General features: G+C 32.5%; 1 protein-coding gene across 14 annotated transcripts in view; it reads left to right on the top strand.

Annotated features, from left to right (window-relative positions):
• Positions 1-21,005, top strand: part of RYR3 (ryanodine receptor 3) — a 218,150-nt gene that overhangs the window by 48,362 nt on the left and 148,783 nt on the right. For all 14 annotated transcript variants that reach the window (XM_082761305.1, XM_082761317.1, XM_082761306.1 and 11 more), the window contains exons 4-10: positions 5,412-5,483; positions 6,489-6,567; positions 8,869-8,981; positions 9,420-9,519; positions 13,041-13,134; positions 16,470-16,544; positions 17,653-17,809. In XM_082761305.1, coding sequence (XP_082617431.1) covers positions 5,412-5,483; positions 6,489-6,567; positions 8,869-8,981; positions 9,420-9,519; positions 13,041-13,134; positions 16,470-16,544; positions 17,653-17,809 — 690 coding nt within the window. The remainder of the gene's footprint in view (positions 1-5,411; positions 5,484-6,488; positions 6,568-8,868; positions 8,982-9,419; positions 9,520-13,040; positions 13,135-16,469; positions 16,545-17,652; positions 17,810-21,005) is intronic.

The following is a 21,005-nucleotide window of genomic DNA, read 5'->3' as shown; positions in this document are numbered from 1 at the left end:
CTGTAACATTTTACTTTATGAGGAATCAGAAAACTCATATTCTCTTCAAGTTGTAATTTTTGTTGTTGTTCTTGCATACAGAATAAAGACTGTGTCATTATAGCTAGAAGGTAAAACGGAAGTCTGAGGAAGAAACAAAAAAAATGTACAAGTGATCTCAGTGTAATCTTAGGAAATGTGCTTAAATATAACATCTCATTTTTGGTTGTTTTTGAATACAAATTTATTCTGAATTTATTTCATGATGAGAAATTTTTTTTTGATTTCTTACTGAAATGCATGTACTGTGCATGCAGTATGTGGAAATGATGAGAATTTTATAATTCAAGGTAAGAGACTGTAAATGGCTCCTAGAAGAGAGAACCAAAAAGGTGTTTTATTTACTTGAGGGTGATTTTCTTTTGAATGTCATAACTGTTTGTACAGAAGTGGTATGTTCAATGTGTAGGAAGGATAAAAACTTAGTTGTTGAAAAAATATATTTTTCAAAAAGTGCTAAGTAAAAGTGGTCAAATATATAACTTAATTAAAAAAGTATATATCACATGAAATCAATTTTTCTAAGCTTTATATCATCCCAATGAAACTGTCTAACACTAATGATAGAACATTCATTTAAAAAATAATGAATGAATTAATTAATTGCTGCAAGCATCCAAGGTGAGCTATGGAGTCCTATCTTTCTGAAGGAGTGAGTTTCATTTTGCTTCTCAATTGGCTTCTCAAGTATATAAAATTATAAAGATTTTTAGAATGCTTCTGGATTAAAACTCATGATTTCATGCAGATCAGTAACTCTAAACTGTTGTTTTTTTCTTATCTGAATAAAAGGTTGCTATTTAAGAATGATTGACCAGAAAACTTGAAACTTTGCAGTTTTATCAGTTTAATGCTTTCATGATTTTTATAATGTTATCCTTAGCATCTGCCTTTCATGCTGTTAAGTCTTTTTTGTTTGTTTGTTTGTTTTGTTTTTCCTATCTGTAAGCTTTTTTCTATTGTACTTTATGTGTGGAACTCAAATCAGTTCAATTAGGAGGTATATTGGAGGTGGCAGGTCTTGTAGCCAGAAGGCATGTAAACTGTAGATTCATATAGAAATGCATGTATACACACAGAGCGAACATTTCTACTGCCTGTTTTACACTATTTTAATCCTCTAAGTTAGGCACAATTCAGAAGACTAAAATCATGAACTGCATTTTGTATTATAATCAGTGGATGGTGGTATTGTGAGGGATTTTATACATTGTGAACTTCTGCGTAGTATACATCATGGAATAATGTGATGTAAACTAAACTTTCAATAGATACATTACTCATGAAGGCAGATAATGAGCTATGCATATTATTCAGAACAAGTACCCCTCCAAAGAACATATGCCAGGAAGAAGTCTGATCTTGTTCCTGTACCACAATTTTTATAGAAATGCTGTTTTACCAGTGCAGTAGAAATTTCAAGTAAGCTGAAAGGTGGTGCTCTCCATGGGCTGTGTTGCTGGTGTCAGAATAATAAACTGGTAATCACAATGGGAGGAAAATAGTCTGTGAGTGCCTTCCAAGCTTTGGGCTTCTGAAGCCAGTGTTGTATAAATGTTGTAGAAGAAGCATCCCCTTTTCTCCCATTAACACACAGGTTAGAAAGACACAAAGAACACTAATTATAAGCTACTAGTTCTACTTTCAAACATCCCAATCAGTCAAATGTCCCATAAATTAATTTATGTGAAGATTAGGTCAGTAATTTATGGAAAATCTAAAATACTCAGTGGGGAGAAATATAAATGAGATTAATGTACAGTTTATATTAAAAATCCAGTAATTCAGTGTGCTTATTTCATGTCACACTATCAGTCATTCTGACAGAGGAAAAATCAATACCATAATATCGGCTCATTAGCTCCACAAATTCTAAAAAGAAATTTTCTTATTAGTTGTGAGAATTGTTGCAGATTTTTATACATTTAATACTCAAAACATGATCTTTAATTATCGTAGTCCAGTAGGCTTCATCAGGTGATCAGTGTTGTTTCAAAAAGTGATATTGATTTAGTCACTTTCAGGACTCCTCGGCAATATCACAATCCTTTTTTTTTCCAAAATATTCACCCAAAAAATTAGCAAAAATATTTAATTTAATAACTAGTAGTATATGACTATTTACAAATAAAATAGAAAATGTGGTCTGTTGTGCAACGTTTCTTTCAAAACAACTTTGCCCTCTATTGCTTTTGAAACTGAGTACGGTCCGTTGGGAAAATTTTAATAGAAACACAGAACTACATATAAATACCAAGGATGAAATAAAAGATGAAAGCTTAAACAATAAAGCAAAAAACTTCCTTTCTATGAGAAGGATTTGTTACATTTGGTGGAGGTGAACTCCAGCTTCTGTCAATAAGCTGTTGCAAAAATGGACAGATTATTTTTTAAGTTACAATTAACTGATATTGTTTTGAGACATATTATCATAAATACCAGTCAAGTTAAATATTTTGTATTATAAGGCACTATCTTTAGCACAGGGAAAGCAAATTGATATGGTAATAAGCAATTTCTAAAACAGATCTCAGAGAAAAGCTATTTCTGAATGAATAATACAATTTGCTGTCAGGTCATAATTTAGGGAATGTAGGGAAAAATGACAGCATGTAATGTAGGAATTGAATATCTTAAAATGTTAATTCGTATTCTGTTTTCAATACAAAGGCATTACTGAGAATAAAGGTTGGCCTCTTATGATTGCTAAACTTTTTTTGTTTCCACCAGTTTATCATTGCATTGAAAGGTTTGCTTTCCATATTAAATTTAGTTTGGAATAAAGTTTTGCTTTTAGTTTCAGATTTTCTGGAGAAAAAACATAGCTTTTTTTTTATTTATTTATATATTTATTTTTGAGTTAGCCTTACAAGTGATTCATTTAAAAGCTTTCAGTAAAAAATAGCATGAAACATTTTATTTCCTTAACTTAGTATGTGTATATTTGTTACAAATTGATGAGAAATTTTTCTCTAACAACCTACATGTAATTACAGTTTTGCTGTTATTAATTTCTGATCAGGCTTCTGTAATGGCATCCCAAACTATTCTGTGTTCTCTGAATGACCAGAAGTAACTATTGTATATTTAGCTCCATTTTTTTCCCCAGCAATCTAACGCACTTTCTGTGAGGATCCACAAATTATTATCCAGGAGTCCAGATTTTTTAGTTTGCTGCAAGATATACTAAGAATTTTTATATAATTATATGGTTCATATAGTGAAACAGAATATGTACTTTACCATATAATTCTGAGAAATCTCTCGATTAACTGCATAAAATTATATAAGATTGTATTAGCTATTAACAGCTTTAAGCTTAAGTTTCATGATGACCAGGTCACAAATCCTCATTTCTTAACATCTTTGTGATTAGCTAAAAAAAGAGAAAAAAAAAAAAAGAGTAGCCACGAGCTTTTCTTTATTTTATTGCAGTTGTAATAGAAGACCTCTGCTGAACTGCTTCTTGATTTTTATTGCTTCTGTTTGGACAAATAGCATTTCAGCTTTATTCCTTTGAATTAGTATTACACATTCTATAAGTTGAGCTAAAGATTATAATGGTTTCTTCAGACTGATATTTTCTAAGTTAGGGTTCTGTAGAACATGAGTTGAATACAGCTTGCAATACTAATTAATAATTTAACTAATGTCTTCTCTACAGAATGCAAAATCATTTGTCTGCACATGTATAAACATTGTTTGAGTTCCAGAAACTACCTTTAACTATATTGGTCCCCTTTACATGAATCATAGGAAAAGAACTGACTTTTTAAAAGCAGTCCTTTTTAACATGTAACATACTAGAGGCAATTTAATGTTCTGTAGTTATATTTTGTTGAATCATCTTTCATATTTAATGATTACATAAATAGACATGAAACAAGAACAGTAAATGATTTTCTAATTAAAAATAAAAATAAAAATTCTATGTGTATGTGTGAGCAGTACCTAGAAATCACGTGAGACATTATACATTCTTAAATCAGTACTTTCTAACTTGCTATCCAGGATCCTGATGTTTGGCCTTTCCTTATTACTCAGGACTTAACTCATACAAATGTTATGATCTGGACTAAGAGATGAAAAATGAAATATAATGTTGGCCACCACAGTAGTATTAGTATTAACATTAGTCTTTGGTTGTGCAAAATTTAGAGATCACATTCTTAAAGTCATGCTTCACACAATCTGAGATTGAAGATCTAAAAAAAAAAATCTTAGTTTCAGTGGAAAACACCACAATAAATCAGTAAACTAATCTTTTGGTCATATTTTATTGAAATTTGAATTGGCTTCTTACTTATAAATAATTAGCAGATAAGATGTAGTAAAAGGTTGAGAGAGGCAGACTTGAAAGCCTATAAAGCTTGATGTCTGTTTTTCAGTAGGTAACTTTAAGATTCTTCCCTTGGAATTTATTTTCTTCTGGTCATTGAGAAAGTCTCAGAAGATGTGTATTAAATTCTCTTACTAAAGGAATCATATGGGAAATCCAGTTTTGCCCTCTCTGATCTTGTCATAAATTTCCACATCTGAATCACAGAATCATCAGGGTTGGAAGAGACCTCCAAGATCACTGAGTCCAACCTCTGACCTAACACTAAACCATATCACTAAGCTCTAAATCTAAACATCTTTTAAAGACATCCAGGGATGGTGACTCAACCACTTCCCTGGGCAGCCTATTCCAATGTCTGACAACCCTAAGAAAGTAAAGAAGTTCTTCCTAATATCCAACCTAAACATCCCCTGGCGCAGCTTTAGCCCATTCCCCCTCATCCTGTCACCAGGCACGTGGGAGAATAGACCAACTCCCACCTCACTACAGCCTCCTTTAAGGTACCTGTAGAGTGCGAAAGTTAATAATCATGCTTAGTTGACATCATGAGTGCAGTTGCTGTAATGAAGCTAATAAATGCTTTCACTAATCCTAGCAAGTAGATGTCCTTCGTATATACTTAAACTACTTTGGGCAGTAGGTACGTTTTTCTCCTTTCAAATTGCAATTTATTTGTGTGTACATATACTTATTTTTTATGTTTTTTAATGCCTCCGAGAAGTTTATAAAAAAGGTAGGTATTACCTTGTTTCATTTCAAATGTTTTTAAAAAATGTTTTTATTTAATTGTGATAAAAATTAGGCCACAATAACAGTCTGTGGCCAAGATAATTTATTTTATTGACAGATATTTAGGTGTTGCTGTTGCTACTTCATTATTATGATTTTTGTCCAGCGTGTGTATTTGATAATTCACTTGAATATTGTTACTTAATACTTAAACTGTAATAACTCTTCATGTTGTTATATAAATCTGACTGTGGTGTATACAGTGCATTGGAGTTCTGACATTTTCTGTCATGTTCTGTAGGCAGCTCAAGGTGGTCACAGAACCCTGCTATATGGTCATGCTATACTACTTCGACATTCATTCAGTGAAATGGTAAGCAAAAGAGCACTTGCACAGTAATCAGTAGCACAGAACTCATAAGTAAATGTTTTTAAAATCAAAATAAATATACGAATTCAGAAGAACTGTTCTTTATAAATCCTGTTCTACACTAGACTAAAAAAAAAAAAATAGTTTATGGTTTCTCAGTGCCATGGAAGTGGCCCTTACATTTTAAATTCAGATTGTTCAAATCTATTTCACTAAGAAATTTAGCTGAAAACCTCCTTTATCAATTAATTTTGTCCTTCAGGAATCCTTTTCAATGATCATTCTGTTAGCAAGTTGCTGCTATTACAAATGAATTTGTCATGATATGTGTTGATTTTCCATCATATTTCACAAGATTAGTTGTTCCTTTTAGATTAGGATAGTTGCCAAAGCATGCATCTGAAAATGTGCTAGCTTGTATAAATGTTGTTTCGCTGTGTTGTACAACTGGAAATTTTTAACTATTTTGGATCACCGACTTATACTGCCCATGCAAGTATAACTAATAGAAGTTGAAGAAGTTAGAGGTGAAGAAAGTGTCCTCCCTCATTTTTCTTGTACTAGAAGACTCCACATTAGTCTTTAATCTCTGCTATTTATGTTTATGAACCATAAAAATTGTGATTGCCTTGACTTACCAGAGTTGTTGGTATTATTACTGCCCTTTGGTATGCTTGATATGTTCTCACGCTGCAAACTTATTACAGCAAGGCTATAATAAGATGTTTGCCTGTTCCTATCTCATAAACTCTGTGAAACTTTGAAAGGAAAGAGTTCTATTGCACAACACAAATATGTGCAAATTGAAAAAGGATTTGGATGTTTTAAAGAAGTCAGTGAAAGCTTATTTACAAATAACACCATGCTTAACTTCTTTAATTAAAAAAAAAAAAAAAAAAAAAGCACAGGATGATAGTAAGATGGGGTAGTGTGAATGTAGTATTAATTTGGTATGTGTGTTAATTTTTGCATTGATTTTTGTTTTCAATAACTCCACTGTTTTTGCAGTATTTGACTTGTTTAACGTCATCAAGATCCCAGACAGATAAACTTGCATTTGATGTGGGACTGAGAGAAAATGCAGCAGGTATGGCAAGTTATTTTTGAAGGAAAACACCTCACATATCTGCTTTTAGAAGAGGCATTGTAATTAATGTTACTGTAAGTTTGTGAATGTAATGTTTATGTGTAAATTAGAAATAACTGAAAGTAAATGATGACTGTCAGTAATGATAACTGGTCAGTATTTATGTCTTCAGTAAATTAACTGAACTGACTTTGCATAAGAATGTAAAAGTGTCTTTGTAATTAAACTGATTTACCACAACTGCAATAACACTAGTGGTAACACAAGTGGTAACACTAGTGGTAAGTTGAAGTAAAAATTTCCATTGAATAAAATAAATTTGATGCATTTGTTTGCTAATTGCATAGTTGGACACTTTCAATAGCATTAGTATATGAGAGAGTTATATATCAGTTTATTCACAATAAACATTCTAACCATGCAACAAATAAGTTTATAAATAAGTTTTATATGGAGAAAAGCAGAAAAGGTGCAATAAGCACATTGCTAAAACAGCTGAAGAAAAATAAAAGTCTAAAATCAAAATAATAGCTTGCATTCGTTTTCAATAGAATGAAAGAGATGCATCACAAATGAGAAAATACGAGAAAGTTTTAAAATCTAATCAGTTGATTGCAAAGAGTACTGTCAGTAACATTGATGCTGACAGAAATACTGTAAAAAGAATTGAGCTTCCATGAAATCACATATAAATAATAAGGCGCCACTGGGTTAGGGTTAAATGAATTTAATGTTAAATGAATTTAAAATCAACTCAATTGCAAAGAGTCACAAATAGGTTTAGGTGCTTCTGTATATGTAGCATTAAGAATTGCTGAATGGTGAGTCTTTCACCGAAGAGAAGTGACCCTGTAGTACCTGTTGAAAGACAAATACTGTGAAGAAGAAATCCAAGTACCTGTATACATAACTCAGTAATGTGAAGATTCAAATGAAGAAATGACAGTTCCATTAATATTAACATGTGCTTTTATTATTTTTTCATTATTTGAAAATAAATTAAAATAAAAATAAATTAATTGATGATGGAGAGGCACTGTCATGTAGATGTTAAAGTATTTGTGGACCATGATCTTTGAAACGTCCTTCCCAGGTGACATTATTTATATGTTTTGTTACCCACATGACCTGACCTGTTTTTAATAAGTTAAGTTTCTCTTTCTGTAGTAGCCATACAGAAGATGGTTTCGGGCAGGTATTTTGGGCCCGTTACTTGATTATATCTTTGGATGCTGCCTTAGATGGAGACCATTTTCTTTAAGCATGTTGATAAGAGGAATCTGTGTTCTCTCACTCTGAAAAGTTCCAGTGAAACCCATCTTCATAATTCCGCTGTTTTTTTTGTGTTTTTTTTTCAAAGTTACTGTGCATGTGTCTGCTTGTGCCCATGAAGTTTTGAATGTATGCCTGTAGTTGTCAGATACCTTTATTGGTAATGGGATGGAACTTTTGTTTATTATTCTTTATAACTAATTTCATAATCTTCAAAGTTTATTTTAAGAAGGTTTTACATGAAATTTACAAGTTGATTAAATAGCTTTTTGCACTTTGTATTATGTTACCAACTTTGCCTTTGTTTAATTTTCTCCCACTTTGCATTATCCTTTAAGAAAGCTGTATTCAACTTTTTGCATCAGGGTCTTAACACTGAGATGTGTGAAATTGTGGAACAAATTAGGTAATCTTCCCAGAATTGGGGTGTGTGTGTGTGTGTGCATATGCAAAAAAAAATCTGGAATCTTATATTTAATGTATAAGTAATTGTAACTGTTTAGACTTGGCTATTGTGTAATTATATTGCTTGTAGTGCTAATGGAACTGCTTCCAGAACTGATGTTTGTAGTGAAGCAATATTGTAAAGTTACAGAGTATTTGTTTCAATTCTGCAATGTAATTGTAGCATAGAGTGGAATCAATACAGGAGATTTTGAATGCAAATATGAACATTAAGCAAAAGAAGACAGAAAAGGTGATAATTAAGACCAAGGTACTGCACAGCAATTTACTGGCTGTGAGAGAACTGAAGTAGGGATTTTGCATTGTTTTGTAAGTGGTTAGTAGCTTAACAAAACATGCAACAGGAAATATCAGTTTCAGTGCAAAGATCTGTTGCCAGAAAGTTTCGAGAAAAAAGGGAAAATATGAATGCATTGAAAAAGGGAATGAGGTGGCTTCATAAAGTGAATGTATTACAAGATACAACTCTTTATTATGTTATGTCAATGTTGTACAAAAATATCCTTACATTTCTTGGGAATTGTCTGTTTTATATAATCTTGATAAGATATCTCTGTCTTTTAGGTGAAGCATGCTGGTGGACAATACACCCTGCATCTAAACAAAGGTCAGAAGGAGAAAAAGTTCGAATAGGTGATGATCTTATCCTGGTCAGTGTGTCCTCTGAAAGATACCTGGTAGGTTTGTTTATTTAGCAAGTGAACCACATGGTGGGAAAATACGAACTGCTGGGGCAAGGTGTTGGGATTCTTCAAGTGAATTTTTTTCTGATATAGAAAAATGATGCCTAGATTTAATGCATTTATTTTTTTCTCAGCTTGCTTTCCCATAGAGCAAGATTGTTTGCATGCTTTTATCCTTCTGTAGTCTGCATCTTGGGAAGTATTTCTGTTAACTGTGGAAGATGTCTAAGCTGCAGCTGTAGTGTGCTGATAAGGTTTTAGAAAAGAGATCATTTTAAAACGGTTGCTAGTAATTTTTAAAGAATGTATGTATTTCTACTTTATTATGTATTTCTACTTCATTATGTATTTCTGTTTGGTTGGGAAAGGAATATATTCAATATTTTTTAAGCACAGATTTCACTGTTTCCTGTTACTGTCTTCTTGTTTTAGCATCTTTCCATGTCAAATGGAAGTATTCAGGTGGATGCCTCCTTTATGCAGACGCTTTGGAATGTACATCCTACATGCTCAGGAAGCAATATTACAGAAGGTTTGGTGGTTTATTTATTTAGACGTTTATGTAGTTTAGATGACTTTGTAACATTTTTCATAAAGACCAAATGAAAAAAGCACCTTAGAACATCAATCTGAAGAGCTTGTTAAAGTGCAGAAAATGAGCATAGGAGAGAAAAGTAATGGAAAGGAGAATGGAGAAATACAGATACTTCAGCTGAATTAACTGAAGAAAAGCTAAATAAATTAGGTAACTCTGCATTTACAAAGCATAAAAAGCTACATGAAAAATGAGGACCAAGAGATCAACTGATGAATTCATAGACTTCAGTTTAATACCGGGGAGTAGGGTCTACAGAATAACTAAAGCCAGTAAACTAAGATTTTGTAGATGATTTTCAAATACCATGTATCATGAGAAAATATAAGAAAGATAAGGTACATGCAAAATGGAAAACAAGTTTCCCATAGTTCCTATTTCAAACTTCTCATTGTGTTTTTTAAAGATACCTCCTCAATATCCTTTCTGGATCTTACAGCCATGCTTCCTTGTATCTTTCTCTAATAGTCACTGAAAATGAGCTCTCTAAATATGTCCCCTTAATCAGCTGTAAATCCCACACCACATGGGTAAGATTATTCTCTAGGTGCTTGACTGCATTTCTCAATAATGTTTGAAAAACATCACCTTATTCTGTCTGAGAAACACCTTGTTCTGTAATGAAAAGCTCATTCAGTCAGTGTTACTCTTTATTTCATTGCCATGCTCTGTCACTAAGACAGACTGGTGCAAACTTGCAGAAAAGTCATCCAAGTCTGAATATTCTCAGGGAGTTTATAATACTAAGTAACATAGAGAATAATGGATTTTTAGCAAAACTAGATCAAAATAATATGCACAGCATAAAACGTAGAAAAAAAACAGTACTTTTTTTTTAATATTATTTCTAACTTTTAGCCATAAGAAAATATGTGAAGCATTCCTAAGAGATTCCTGAAGTAACAGGGCAAAGTAGAGAATCAATTCTGAAGGTCGTTGAAACAGTTTCTGAAAGAAACCAATATATAAGTTCAACCAAGCACAATTTGGAAGTAAATAAAATAAAAAATGAAATGTTAAAAATGAATAGCTAGTTTTTGAGAAATAAAACATTAACAGTGATACGAAAGGCCCAAACATCATTTCTACCAAATCTGGTTTAAAAAGTCAAAATGACTCCTACACTATCTTCTTACTTTTGCATGCACACTGTAAATTTGAAATATTGGCATTTTCCATCCAGATAGTCTAAGGACTAGCACAGAAAAATTGTTTGCCGTATACTCTAAGGGCAGAGGAGCCAGTGTAGCTTTAAATTGCAGAAATCATATTAGTGACACGATGATAACAAACAGTGTATTTTACCTCTGCTGTTCTCTGTTCAAACTATCAGCTTTCCACATTCATGAATGGTAAATGTCTAAGTCAGGTTCATTCTGTATCACTTGACATTGGATTTTATTTCCTTAGGTTGTAAGGCATTGCACAGAATGCCACAGTATACCTGTGTATAAGCCTATAAGAAGTTTGTCTTAGTGTTTGTAGGTTTTCATTTTAAGAGCATATGTGACATGGATTTGGCTTGTAATACCTAGCTTTCCACTGTGAGAAGTGTATTATGCTGAATCCATATATTTATAAATGGTCATCTGGTCCCTTGCCACCATGGATCATAAATAGTACAGAGGTTAACCCTCTGTACTCTGTGTCTCTGTGTTCTCAGGTTTCCCAGGCAAAACAAAAACAAAAAAATAAAATAAAACTAAAACTAAAAATAAAAACTTGTAATGGAAGACAAACATAATGTGCTTCACAGAGAGATCATGGAAGATCAGTGGCATATTTCAAATCTTTGTAATAGCAGGGATTTGTCAGCGAAACTTTGTAACTGTGTACATAATCACAGAATGGTTGAGGTTGGAGGGGACCTCTGGAGACCATCTAATCCAATCCATACTCAAGCAGGGCCACCTAAAGCAGCTTGTTCAGGCCCTTGTCCAGGTATCCTTTGAGTATCTCCAAAGATGGAGACTCCACAACCTCTCTGGACAACCTGTGTGCGTGCTCAGTCACCCACACAGTGACGAAATGTTTCCTGATGGATTCTCCTGTATTTCAGTTTGTGCCCATTGCCTCTTGTCCCAACACTGTCATCTTTACACTGGCTCTGTCACCTTTATACCACTGGCTCAGTCATCTTTACACTTGGCTCAGGTATTTATATACATTGATGAGATCCCGTGAGCCTTTTCTTCTCCAGGTCACGCAGGCCAAGCTATATCAGCCTTATCTTCTTAGGAGAGATGCTTCTGTCTCTTAATCATCTTGATGGCCCTTTGTGCTGGACTTGGAACCCTAGTACCGTGTAGCCCAGTGGCTGTTGGTCATATAATCCAAAATCACATAATTCAAAAAAAAAAAAAAAAAAAAGGTATAGAGTGGGGTGAGGTGGGTTTTCTTTGTGTCATTTTCTTCCCAACTTTTTATGTTAGCTGTATATATACTTCTCAGAATGACCTAAATGAAGGGTGATCATATCTTAGACTTAGCAGCCTAGCTCAGCTTGAATAGATAGACTTTAAGAAAGTGGAATTTTCCTTGAGCTGCAAGTCACATAACAGACTTCTTGTGATTTTTGAAATACTTTTGATGGAACATAGATATCAGGGAAGTATAGTTTCTTCATGTTCTTTCTTTACTTTGACCCTTGTATTAATTGGCAACAGAATAATTGCCAGTTACCATTTTTCTAATTTACAAATTTCTGTTGAATTGACATCACAATATAAAAGTTTCATTATACCCTTCCTCCTTTAAATATTTGTTCTTTTAAAGGGCATTAATTTCACTTAGAAGGTCAGAACAGTTTGGACTTGGGTCTGATGAATCATTCTCCTCCTACACCATTATTTTTCTTTTTTTCTCTGAGGCAAAGTGCCTCATTTTGACCTATAGTCTTTGTGTTAAATGGCTTGGAAAGTTAGCTTCCATTAAGCTTGATTTTCAGAACTGGTAAGTGTTGTTCTGTCCTCTGTCTCCAGCTACTGCTGTGCAGTTTTGATTCTGACACAAGTTATAAATGTCAGAAAAACCTCACGAATTCACCAAATTATTTTTTATTGTGAACATTTTAATTTTATTAAGAGGGAGGAAGCTGTGGTGTTATATGTTTGAATTGACTTTTACCTAAACCATTCAATTTTCAAAACAGTAATTGTTGCAGATTTTTTCATTTTCCTTTTCTGTCTCAGAATTCTAATTTGATTTTTAAATGTTAATAAATTGCTTTCTTGTTATTTGCATTTACAGAAGAAATATTTCTAACTGAAAAAGATATTAAAAATAATATTCTTTTGCTATACAAGTTCATTCTATTTGTTGTATTTCACTAAAAAATGAAAATTTTAAAGACAGGTTTCACCTAGGAATCAGGTCCTTTTTTTATTATTGTTTTTTTGATGGTGATATTTTTACATAGGCAATATTTAAACTAATGAGTGAATGTGATTCTTCTGCAGGGTATCTTCTTGGTGGGCATGTAGTACGTTTTTTCCATGGCCATGATGAGTGTTTGACAATTCCATCTACAGATCAGAATGACTCACAGCAGAAGTGAGTAGTGATGCATTTTTATACACTTTCTTCTCTCAAAAAAAAAAAAAAAAGTGTAGATTGTTGATTGGCAGTTGAATTTGAGATTAGATGAGTTAAATAGGTTAAACTCTCTTGATAGTTATCTTCAATTAGGCAGTGACATAGTTACAAGATGTTGAGAGACCTACTAGGTAGAAAATCAGTCATAAGTTCCTGTATTGCTGAAATTGAAGTAGTTGAATTCCACCAAGATTGCAGCTTTTTATGTTATTTATCTTTAATATGTACTACTATAAGCTGAGGTAAACAAACATTAGTGGGGAAAATGGTAATGCAAAACAAAACAAAACAAAAAAAACACTCTAGGAAAACCTCTGAAGGCTCAGACTCTCGAATATATTTTTTTATTTTATATATTGCACATTTTTGCAAGGTACTGCTCTTATTTATCACATTTGATTAATACTTTGTTTTAATATTTAGATTCTTCCAATGTATTTGTGTTAATCAAGAAGCAGAGTATCAGATAAACCAGTGTTCTCACTAGATAAAAGGTTGTAGAAAAAGTTGCTCAGATAAGAAAAAAACACAGCTTTCATTTCACAAATTGAGTTCCATGCCCAATAGTTGCATGAGAATAATGCTAGGCAGATTTTTTTTTTCTTGGTAACTATTGAAAAAGGAGAAAAAAAATGTCAATCTGAAAACCCAGCTAAAATTCTGCATTTCATAATAGTACTGCTATCACAGTACTGCTGTGATATTCTTTTGTATGCACTTACAGCATTCAGAGAAGTTTGCCATAGCAGGAAAGCAGATTTTAAATTCCCTTGCTTTGCATTTTTTTAGATAAATAATCACAATTGAAGGTCCCTATATGCTAAAGTGGATTAGTCCCAGCAATATATGTAAGAGAGATTTTCATATTATTTCATATTATTTCAATAATAATAGTAAACTAGGCACCGGAATTTGTGTAACCTTCTTAATGGATAATAAAATGGTTAATACTATAGGTTTTGTCCTGAAACTAAGGGCAGTAAGAACTTTTACTTAATATTGAAAATCTTTCACTACTGTACTATTAGAAACAGATAGTTGTTTATTTTTAACTCTCTGAAGTGTAAACAAAATACTTTCTGAATCACCAAATTAGAGTTTGAACATTTTTAACCTTAACCAAGTTATGATAATGGTAATTTTTAATTCTACATTATCCCTTTTTTTTTTTTTTTTCCGGTTTAACCACCTTTATGGTTTGTGGTCTATTACAATTGTTTTAATAAAGCAAGGAACATTAGAACTGTCTTTTTCATCTTTCCACACCCTTTCTCTCATTTGAGAAAGGGCAGAACAGGTTTTATGAATTGCCATTATTACCTCTGACAAATCTACAACAAAATTTATTGTCAGAAATAGATGAAAACATTTAGGAATAAGCATGAATCAAGTAATCTGATTGCTGAAAGGTTCACCCTTAGGTATCAGGGTATTAGGTATCATAAATATATGAACAGAAACATTTACAAATAGAAAAAAGGCTGCCTAAGAAAAATTAAAGAACCCTTTTGAAAGTTTATTGCAGTTCCAGAAAGAAGCTAGTGAATCAATTTTTTCTGCACCTAGAATAATTCTGCTCTAATGTATGAACCCTTCTGTCTTGCTTGAATTATGAAACAATGTACTGCAGTATATTACAGTTATTAAGAAAATTATTTTCTTATTGTTGTTTGCCTGGAGAGCTGTTTCCACACTCATGGTTTACACATAGACACTGTCACATATTCTTTGAAATGCAGAAACAGGCGTAGCAAAAAAGGGATAGTGTAATCCCCTAATAGAATAATGAACAGATTTTCTATTCAGTTAGAGCTTCTGCTGAGCATTTGTTACCAGTAACAGAATGTTTCAGTTTATTGTAGAATAACAGTGCAATAAACCATTATTTAGTAAAATATGGAGGACAGCTTGGCAATCATATTGTGAAAGCACTCCACTCTAACATAGTTTTCTAAAAGCAGTAATGTTGCTGATAGTAGCCTAAAAATATACATTTATTGCTTTAGTTCCTTTCCAGAATTTGTTGTGGTTGAGTTGCCCTTTACTAGACTGGCAATCATGTTATATCAGTTGCTCACTGTATTTTGTGAATTCTTTTTTTGAAATGCCAGAAATCATAATGAGGAAAGGTTCAGCAGATGCGTCTTCTGCTGAAACTTCACTCCTAAGTTATACGTCAGTCTTTTCTAAGATTTTAATTTTCTTATCTTTTAATTTTCAAAAGAATACTTCGTTTGATTTACATGTCTATAAGACATCTCAGTCTAAAGAATTTAGTTACATGAACTGATTAGAAAAACAACATGGTAGAAAATTGTTTGAATATATATTTTAAATATTACAACTAAACTCTCAGGAATTATTATTATTTCCAAGTTATTTTTATTCAATCTATTGATCATGGTGCATAGAATGAATTCCACTAAGTTAAGTGCTAAAGAAATTAAACTTGCTTAGTTAAGGAAATCTTAAAATATACTAAGATACGTAAAACACATCAAACTTTCAAATCTATTGTTATAACTAAAGTATTTAATTAAAAGTTTATTTCCTATTTTTCATTGTTGCAGAATATATTTGCCATAGATTGTATTTGATGATTAAGTAGAATGTTAAGTTTCAACACTAAAACATGACACTGACCCACTGCCAAAAGTTCAAGTAAATGAGATTATGTTAAAGGCTGAATCTGTTTATTTCATGTTTTCTATTTCTCCAGATTCCCTAAAACCTAGTATAGAATTTAATATGTAGTATTTATTTTGTAAGGATTGTAATTCAGTGTTTTTGTATTCTTATCACCGTTTTTGTCTCTTAGTTAGAATGTTAGAAGTAATACTAGCAATGACATTGCCGATATAGTATTCATGCAGATTATTATTAATGTATGGAAACATAAATGATTAGTTTTAACATTATGTTTGTATATAGGAGCATTAGAAATTTAGATTAATCTCTTCGGAACTATAAGAAATTACGCATTTTTATGACTAAGGAAGAAAAGAAGATTCTCAACCACTTTGAAGGCAGTGTTTTATCAACTCCATTTTGAAGGCAAAGTATTTTTTCAACTTCAGAGAGAGTAAATTAATGTAAATAGCCTTAATTCCTAATTTACCTTGGACATTTGGACTGTCTATAGTGCTCTCACTTATGAGTAGGAATCTTCTCTCCATTCATCTCCATCTTTAGCTAGGGAAAAGTGAGTCCTAGACAGCTTACATAGGAGTAAGTTATATAAACCAAGTATTACAAACAAAGACAAGAGGATGATCTTCTGAATTTGCCCGCAGGAAAGTACTTTATGAAACTGGAGGAGCTGGAGTTCGAGCAAGGTCTTTGTGGAGAGTAGAACCACTTCGAATAAGGTACAGACATATTTTGAATTTGTCAGTAACCCTTGCTACATTAACAGCAATTTCACAGAATTGTGAAGTCATTAAGGTTGGAAAGAACCTCTGGTCATTTGGTCCAACCCTACTTAAAGCACTTAGAGCAGGTTTCCCAGGAAACATCCACGTGGCTTTTGAATATCCCCATTGAGGAAGACTCCATAACCCCTCTGGACAACCTGTTCCAGTGCTCGATCACCCACACAGTAAAGTTCTTCCTGATGTTTAGACGGAACCTCCTGTGTTTCAGTTTGTGCCAACACTGAACACTTGTGGTCAACACTGAAAAGAGCCTGACTTGTTCTTCATTGCACCCTCCCTTAACATCTTATACATGTTAAGATCCCCCCACTGTGAGCTTCTTCTCCAGGCTAAACAGTCCCAAAAATGGGACTGATAGATTTTTTTTATATTTCTCTTTATTTATATAGATAATTTATGTTATTTATATTTATAATTAATTTTATAATTTATTTATATTATTTATATTTATAATTCTCTATATTTGTCCTTCTATATAGTAACTGTTAGCCTGCTCATTATCAGTAATAAAAAGCAATCTACCATGATACAATTATACAGGCAATATCAATATTTTAAGGCTTTCTCTTGTCTGTTTCCCATGTCAAAAATAGTGTTGCCTATGAGGTACTTCTGCTTGAGACATTGCTCAAGGCCAAAAGTAAAACCTTATCTTTTTACCTGGAATTTTAGAAGCATGCGTGGAAATCAAAACAATATCTTTTTTTTTTTTTATAGACACTTTATTATTTTTCAGAAAGCATGTAGTTGGTTTTTTTTGTTTGTTTGTTTGTTTTATATAGACACTGTATGTACTATCCTAATAAAACACGGAGAGGGTAGAGAAACAAGAAAATTACAGTGATTGCTCTTCTCCAAGGTTCCATTTGCAAACATATTACCAGTTTTGCATCTGTTGCGTTGCAAGTATTGAAATCAAAAGCAGAAAAGATTTTCTATATAGTATTCTATTTTCTGAAAGTCCTTTAGAGCCTAGAATGCAAGTGTTAGTTTTGTTTATTTTATTTTATTAAAATTTTTCCTTGATGTCTCATATGTTTAGTTGGAGTGGAAGTAACATCAAATGGGGACAACCTTTCCGTCTTCGACATATTACAACAGGAATGTACTTGGCTCTGAATGATGATGAAGGACTTGTAATGTTAGACAGAGAAAAGTCAGACACAACATCTACTGCTTTCTGTTTTAGAGCATCAAAGGTAAATGACGTTAATGCAAATTTGTCATAAATATGGAGTACCCAAATACTGTGAGTTGGTTCAGTGATTTTATAAATTTGTTATTTTTAAATTGAAGCAATTGATAGGGATTATGCAAAGGCAAACACCCTGAATTAAGAGTAGTAAGACTGATAGATAAATTCTAGAGTAAACCAAATTATTGACAGGTAAAAAAAAAAAAAGTAATAATAATAATAATAATAATAAAAAAGCTAATACAGTACAAGATATAGTGAATTTAATATAAATGAAACTCATAGAATTCACAGAATGGAATTCATAGGATCTGTAGTCAGAATCATTTTAGTTGGACAGATTCTCATTAGAATGTCATTCATTTCAGTTCCGTCACAGCTGAAATGATTTCAGTTCACTTCAGTTGGGCAAAATTCTGCCTTTTTTATTCTTTTTGCAGTGTGCCAATAGCTAAATTGCAAGCAAAAAGTAGTCAGGGATTTCTAAAGGTTATGTTTTCAAACCGTGCAACTTAGTGAGCTGCTAATTGTATTTAAATAGCTTTTTCATCATTTCAAGCTGGAAAAAAAAAAAAAAAAAAAAAAGTACAAGAGACAGAGGATGAAGAATGAATATGTAGGTTGGTAAAGTTAAAAACTTTTTTTTTTTTCCAGAAAGTGAAAGGTTTTTATAACAAAGATGATAAAAAATTTTTACATGCTTTCATTTTTTCATATTACCTACAAATAGTTGTAGCTGCTACAATAGATGGCTTTGATTGCATGTGAGAAGAAAAATGTTCTGTGTGATTTTGAATACTGTATGGTCCGTGAGAGGTGGTGAAAGAGAATCTCTGAAGTTAGATGTGTGTAACATAAAATCTATCATTAAGGGTCTTGACAGATACTAGACTTCTGTTAGTATAACAAAGCAAATACTCCATTTTAACATTTTAAAATAATCATGTTTATTTCATTAGCGTGACTGCATACAGTATGCCAAAAAGTCTTATTTTAAGCAGTCAAAATAATTGAAAAATTATCAGGAAATGTGTCTTAGATAGCTAGAAACTCACCAGATAAATGTTGGATTTTTCCTGCAGTGTAAAGGCTATTTAGTGTAGATTGTAACATGTTGTGCAGGGACATTTATTACAGCTGTAATTTTTTCCAATTTTTGTCAAATCAGGACACCCTGTTAATAAAGGTGTGTGTGCCAGGAATATCACAGCTACTAGTTTAACATTGTGTTCAAATTGTTTTAATGTACTCACTGCCTAATTGGACACTGGCTTAATATTTTAAACTATATGTTATAAATGTATAAATTTTAAGTATATATATTTTATGCATCCACATACATACTTAAACATATAATAAATCATTTATCTTATACTGACTAAAAAATAACATATTTTCTTACTCTTGTGCCTATTTGTGAAATTTGTTACAATCCCCAAAATGACTGATGTGATGCACAGTAGTAATTAATTACGCAGAATTCAGTAATGACTGTGTAATGCATTCATCCCTTCTATTGTATTTGTACATAATATGGTTGCTAATTTACATTTTTATGTGAAATACATCTTCAATGTCTTGTCATCCTAAGATTTTTGCTGTCCTATATAGAAAAGATTATCTCACAATAGGTGGTAATCTGCTTTTGCCTGAGGCAAGAATATGAGTAATTTTTTACTCTCAGGCAGATGAGAATTTCACTGGCCAGTTGATAGAGACTAGAGACATTAGTGTTCCCAAAGATGGGAGAAACAAACAGTGATAACAGGATGGTTAAAACTTCCTGAAGAGAGAAGGGTGAAGTTTTGGATGTGACTAGGCCCCAAGGACGTAAGGGCTGTAAGAAGGAATTGTCTTTTAGAGCCAACCTAAAGAAATTAGTGCTGATTCCATATAGATAGAGGGAGAAAAAACTTAGAACTAATGGTTATATTAGATACATGCAAGTGTGATTATCTTTTAATTTCTGTACATTATAAATTACAAATAAATTACAAAGTACATTCTGTACTTTGTAAACATTTGTCGCAGTTTTCTCTTATTCATTACCTCAATCAAGAAGTATTTTCATTCGGCTGTACCTTAATATAATAGAATCATAAAATCAGATTGGAAAAACTTCTCAGATCATCTGGTACAACCTTTAACCTAACACTGTCAGGTCCACCATACCACTAAGCACCCTATCTACACCTTTTTTGAATACCTTCAGGGACGGTGACTCAACTACTTCCTTGGGCAGCTTGTTCCAATACTTCACAACCCTTTCAGTGAATATTTTTTTCCTAATATTTGTCCTAAACCTCCCCTGGCGCAACTTAAGGCCATTTCCTCTTATCATGTAGTGGTTGGGAGAAGAGACAGATTCCCACCTTGCTATAGCCTCTTGTAAGGTCATTTTAGAGCAAATATGACATGAATTAAAGGACATTTCAAGATAACTGTATAATAACTTCCTAGCCAGCTGTGTACAGATCCTTAAATGTGCTGGAATACCTGGCTGTTTGCCCTTTAGAATTATAGAATAACTCAGGTTGGAAGGGACCTTGGAAGTCATCCAGTCCAGCCTTGGGGGTTGGACTACATGATCTTCAGATTCCTTTCAACCCCAGCCATTCTGTTATTCTGCTCCAAGTGGGTTTTAACATTGAATTCAGACCAGATCACTCAGAATATACATTGTTTTGCAGTATCCAAAAGAAAATATTTTATTTCCCCATTCTTTGTTTTTGGAAGCCAGCAAAATAGATTTTATAGAAAAGGAGAGATTCTCCTTGCCTGTAGGCAGAGGTATGTGGAGTATACCAAATACCCAAGGCTTCCCAGGAGTTTTTAACGCATACCTTAAAGTCTTTTTTTTCAACAGTTGCTATAGAGACTCTCTTGCTGAAACAGTGTACCATTATATTCAGTATTTTTCTATACTACTTCAGCAGTCTTGTTTTCCTTGCTTTTCAAAATCTTTGATGATAGCATTCATAAAATACCTACTTTCACTATTTTGTTTCCTTTTGTCAGACAGCACTGGAAATCAGAATAGATATTTTAAATTATAAATTTAAATTAGAGTTTTCCATCCTTACATAAATAAGAGTAAAATTGAGCTTTTTTAAAAAAGTGAAAGAATACAGTAAAGACACATTGAGAGAACATGCTGTTTTATGGTGCCAATTTGAATGAAAATAGCATGTGAAATATGT

Source organism: Aythya marila (genome assembly GCF_965140915.1).
Source record: "Aythya marila genome assembly, chromosome: 5".
In the NCBI taxonomy this organism is placed as follows: Eukaryota; Metazoa; Chordata; class Aves; order Anseriformes; family Anatidae; genus Aythya; species Aythya marila.
The sequence above is the reverse complement of the archived record's forward strand: the minus strand, read 5'-3'. Positions and strand labels throughout refer to the sequence as shown.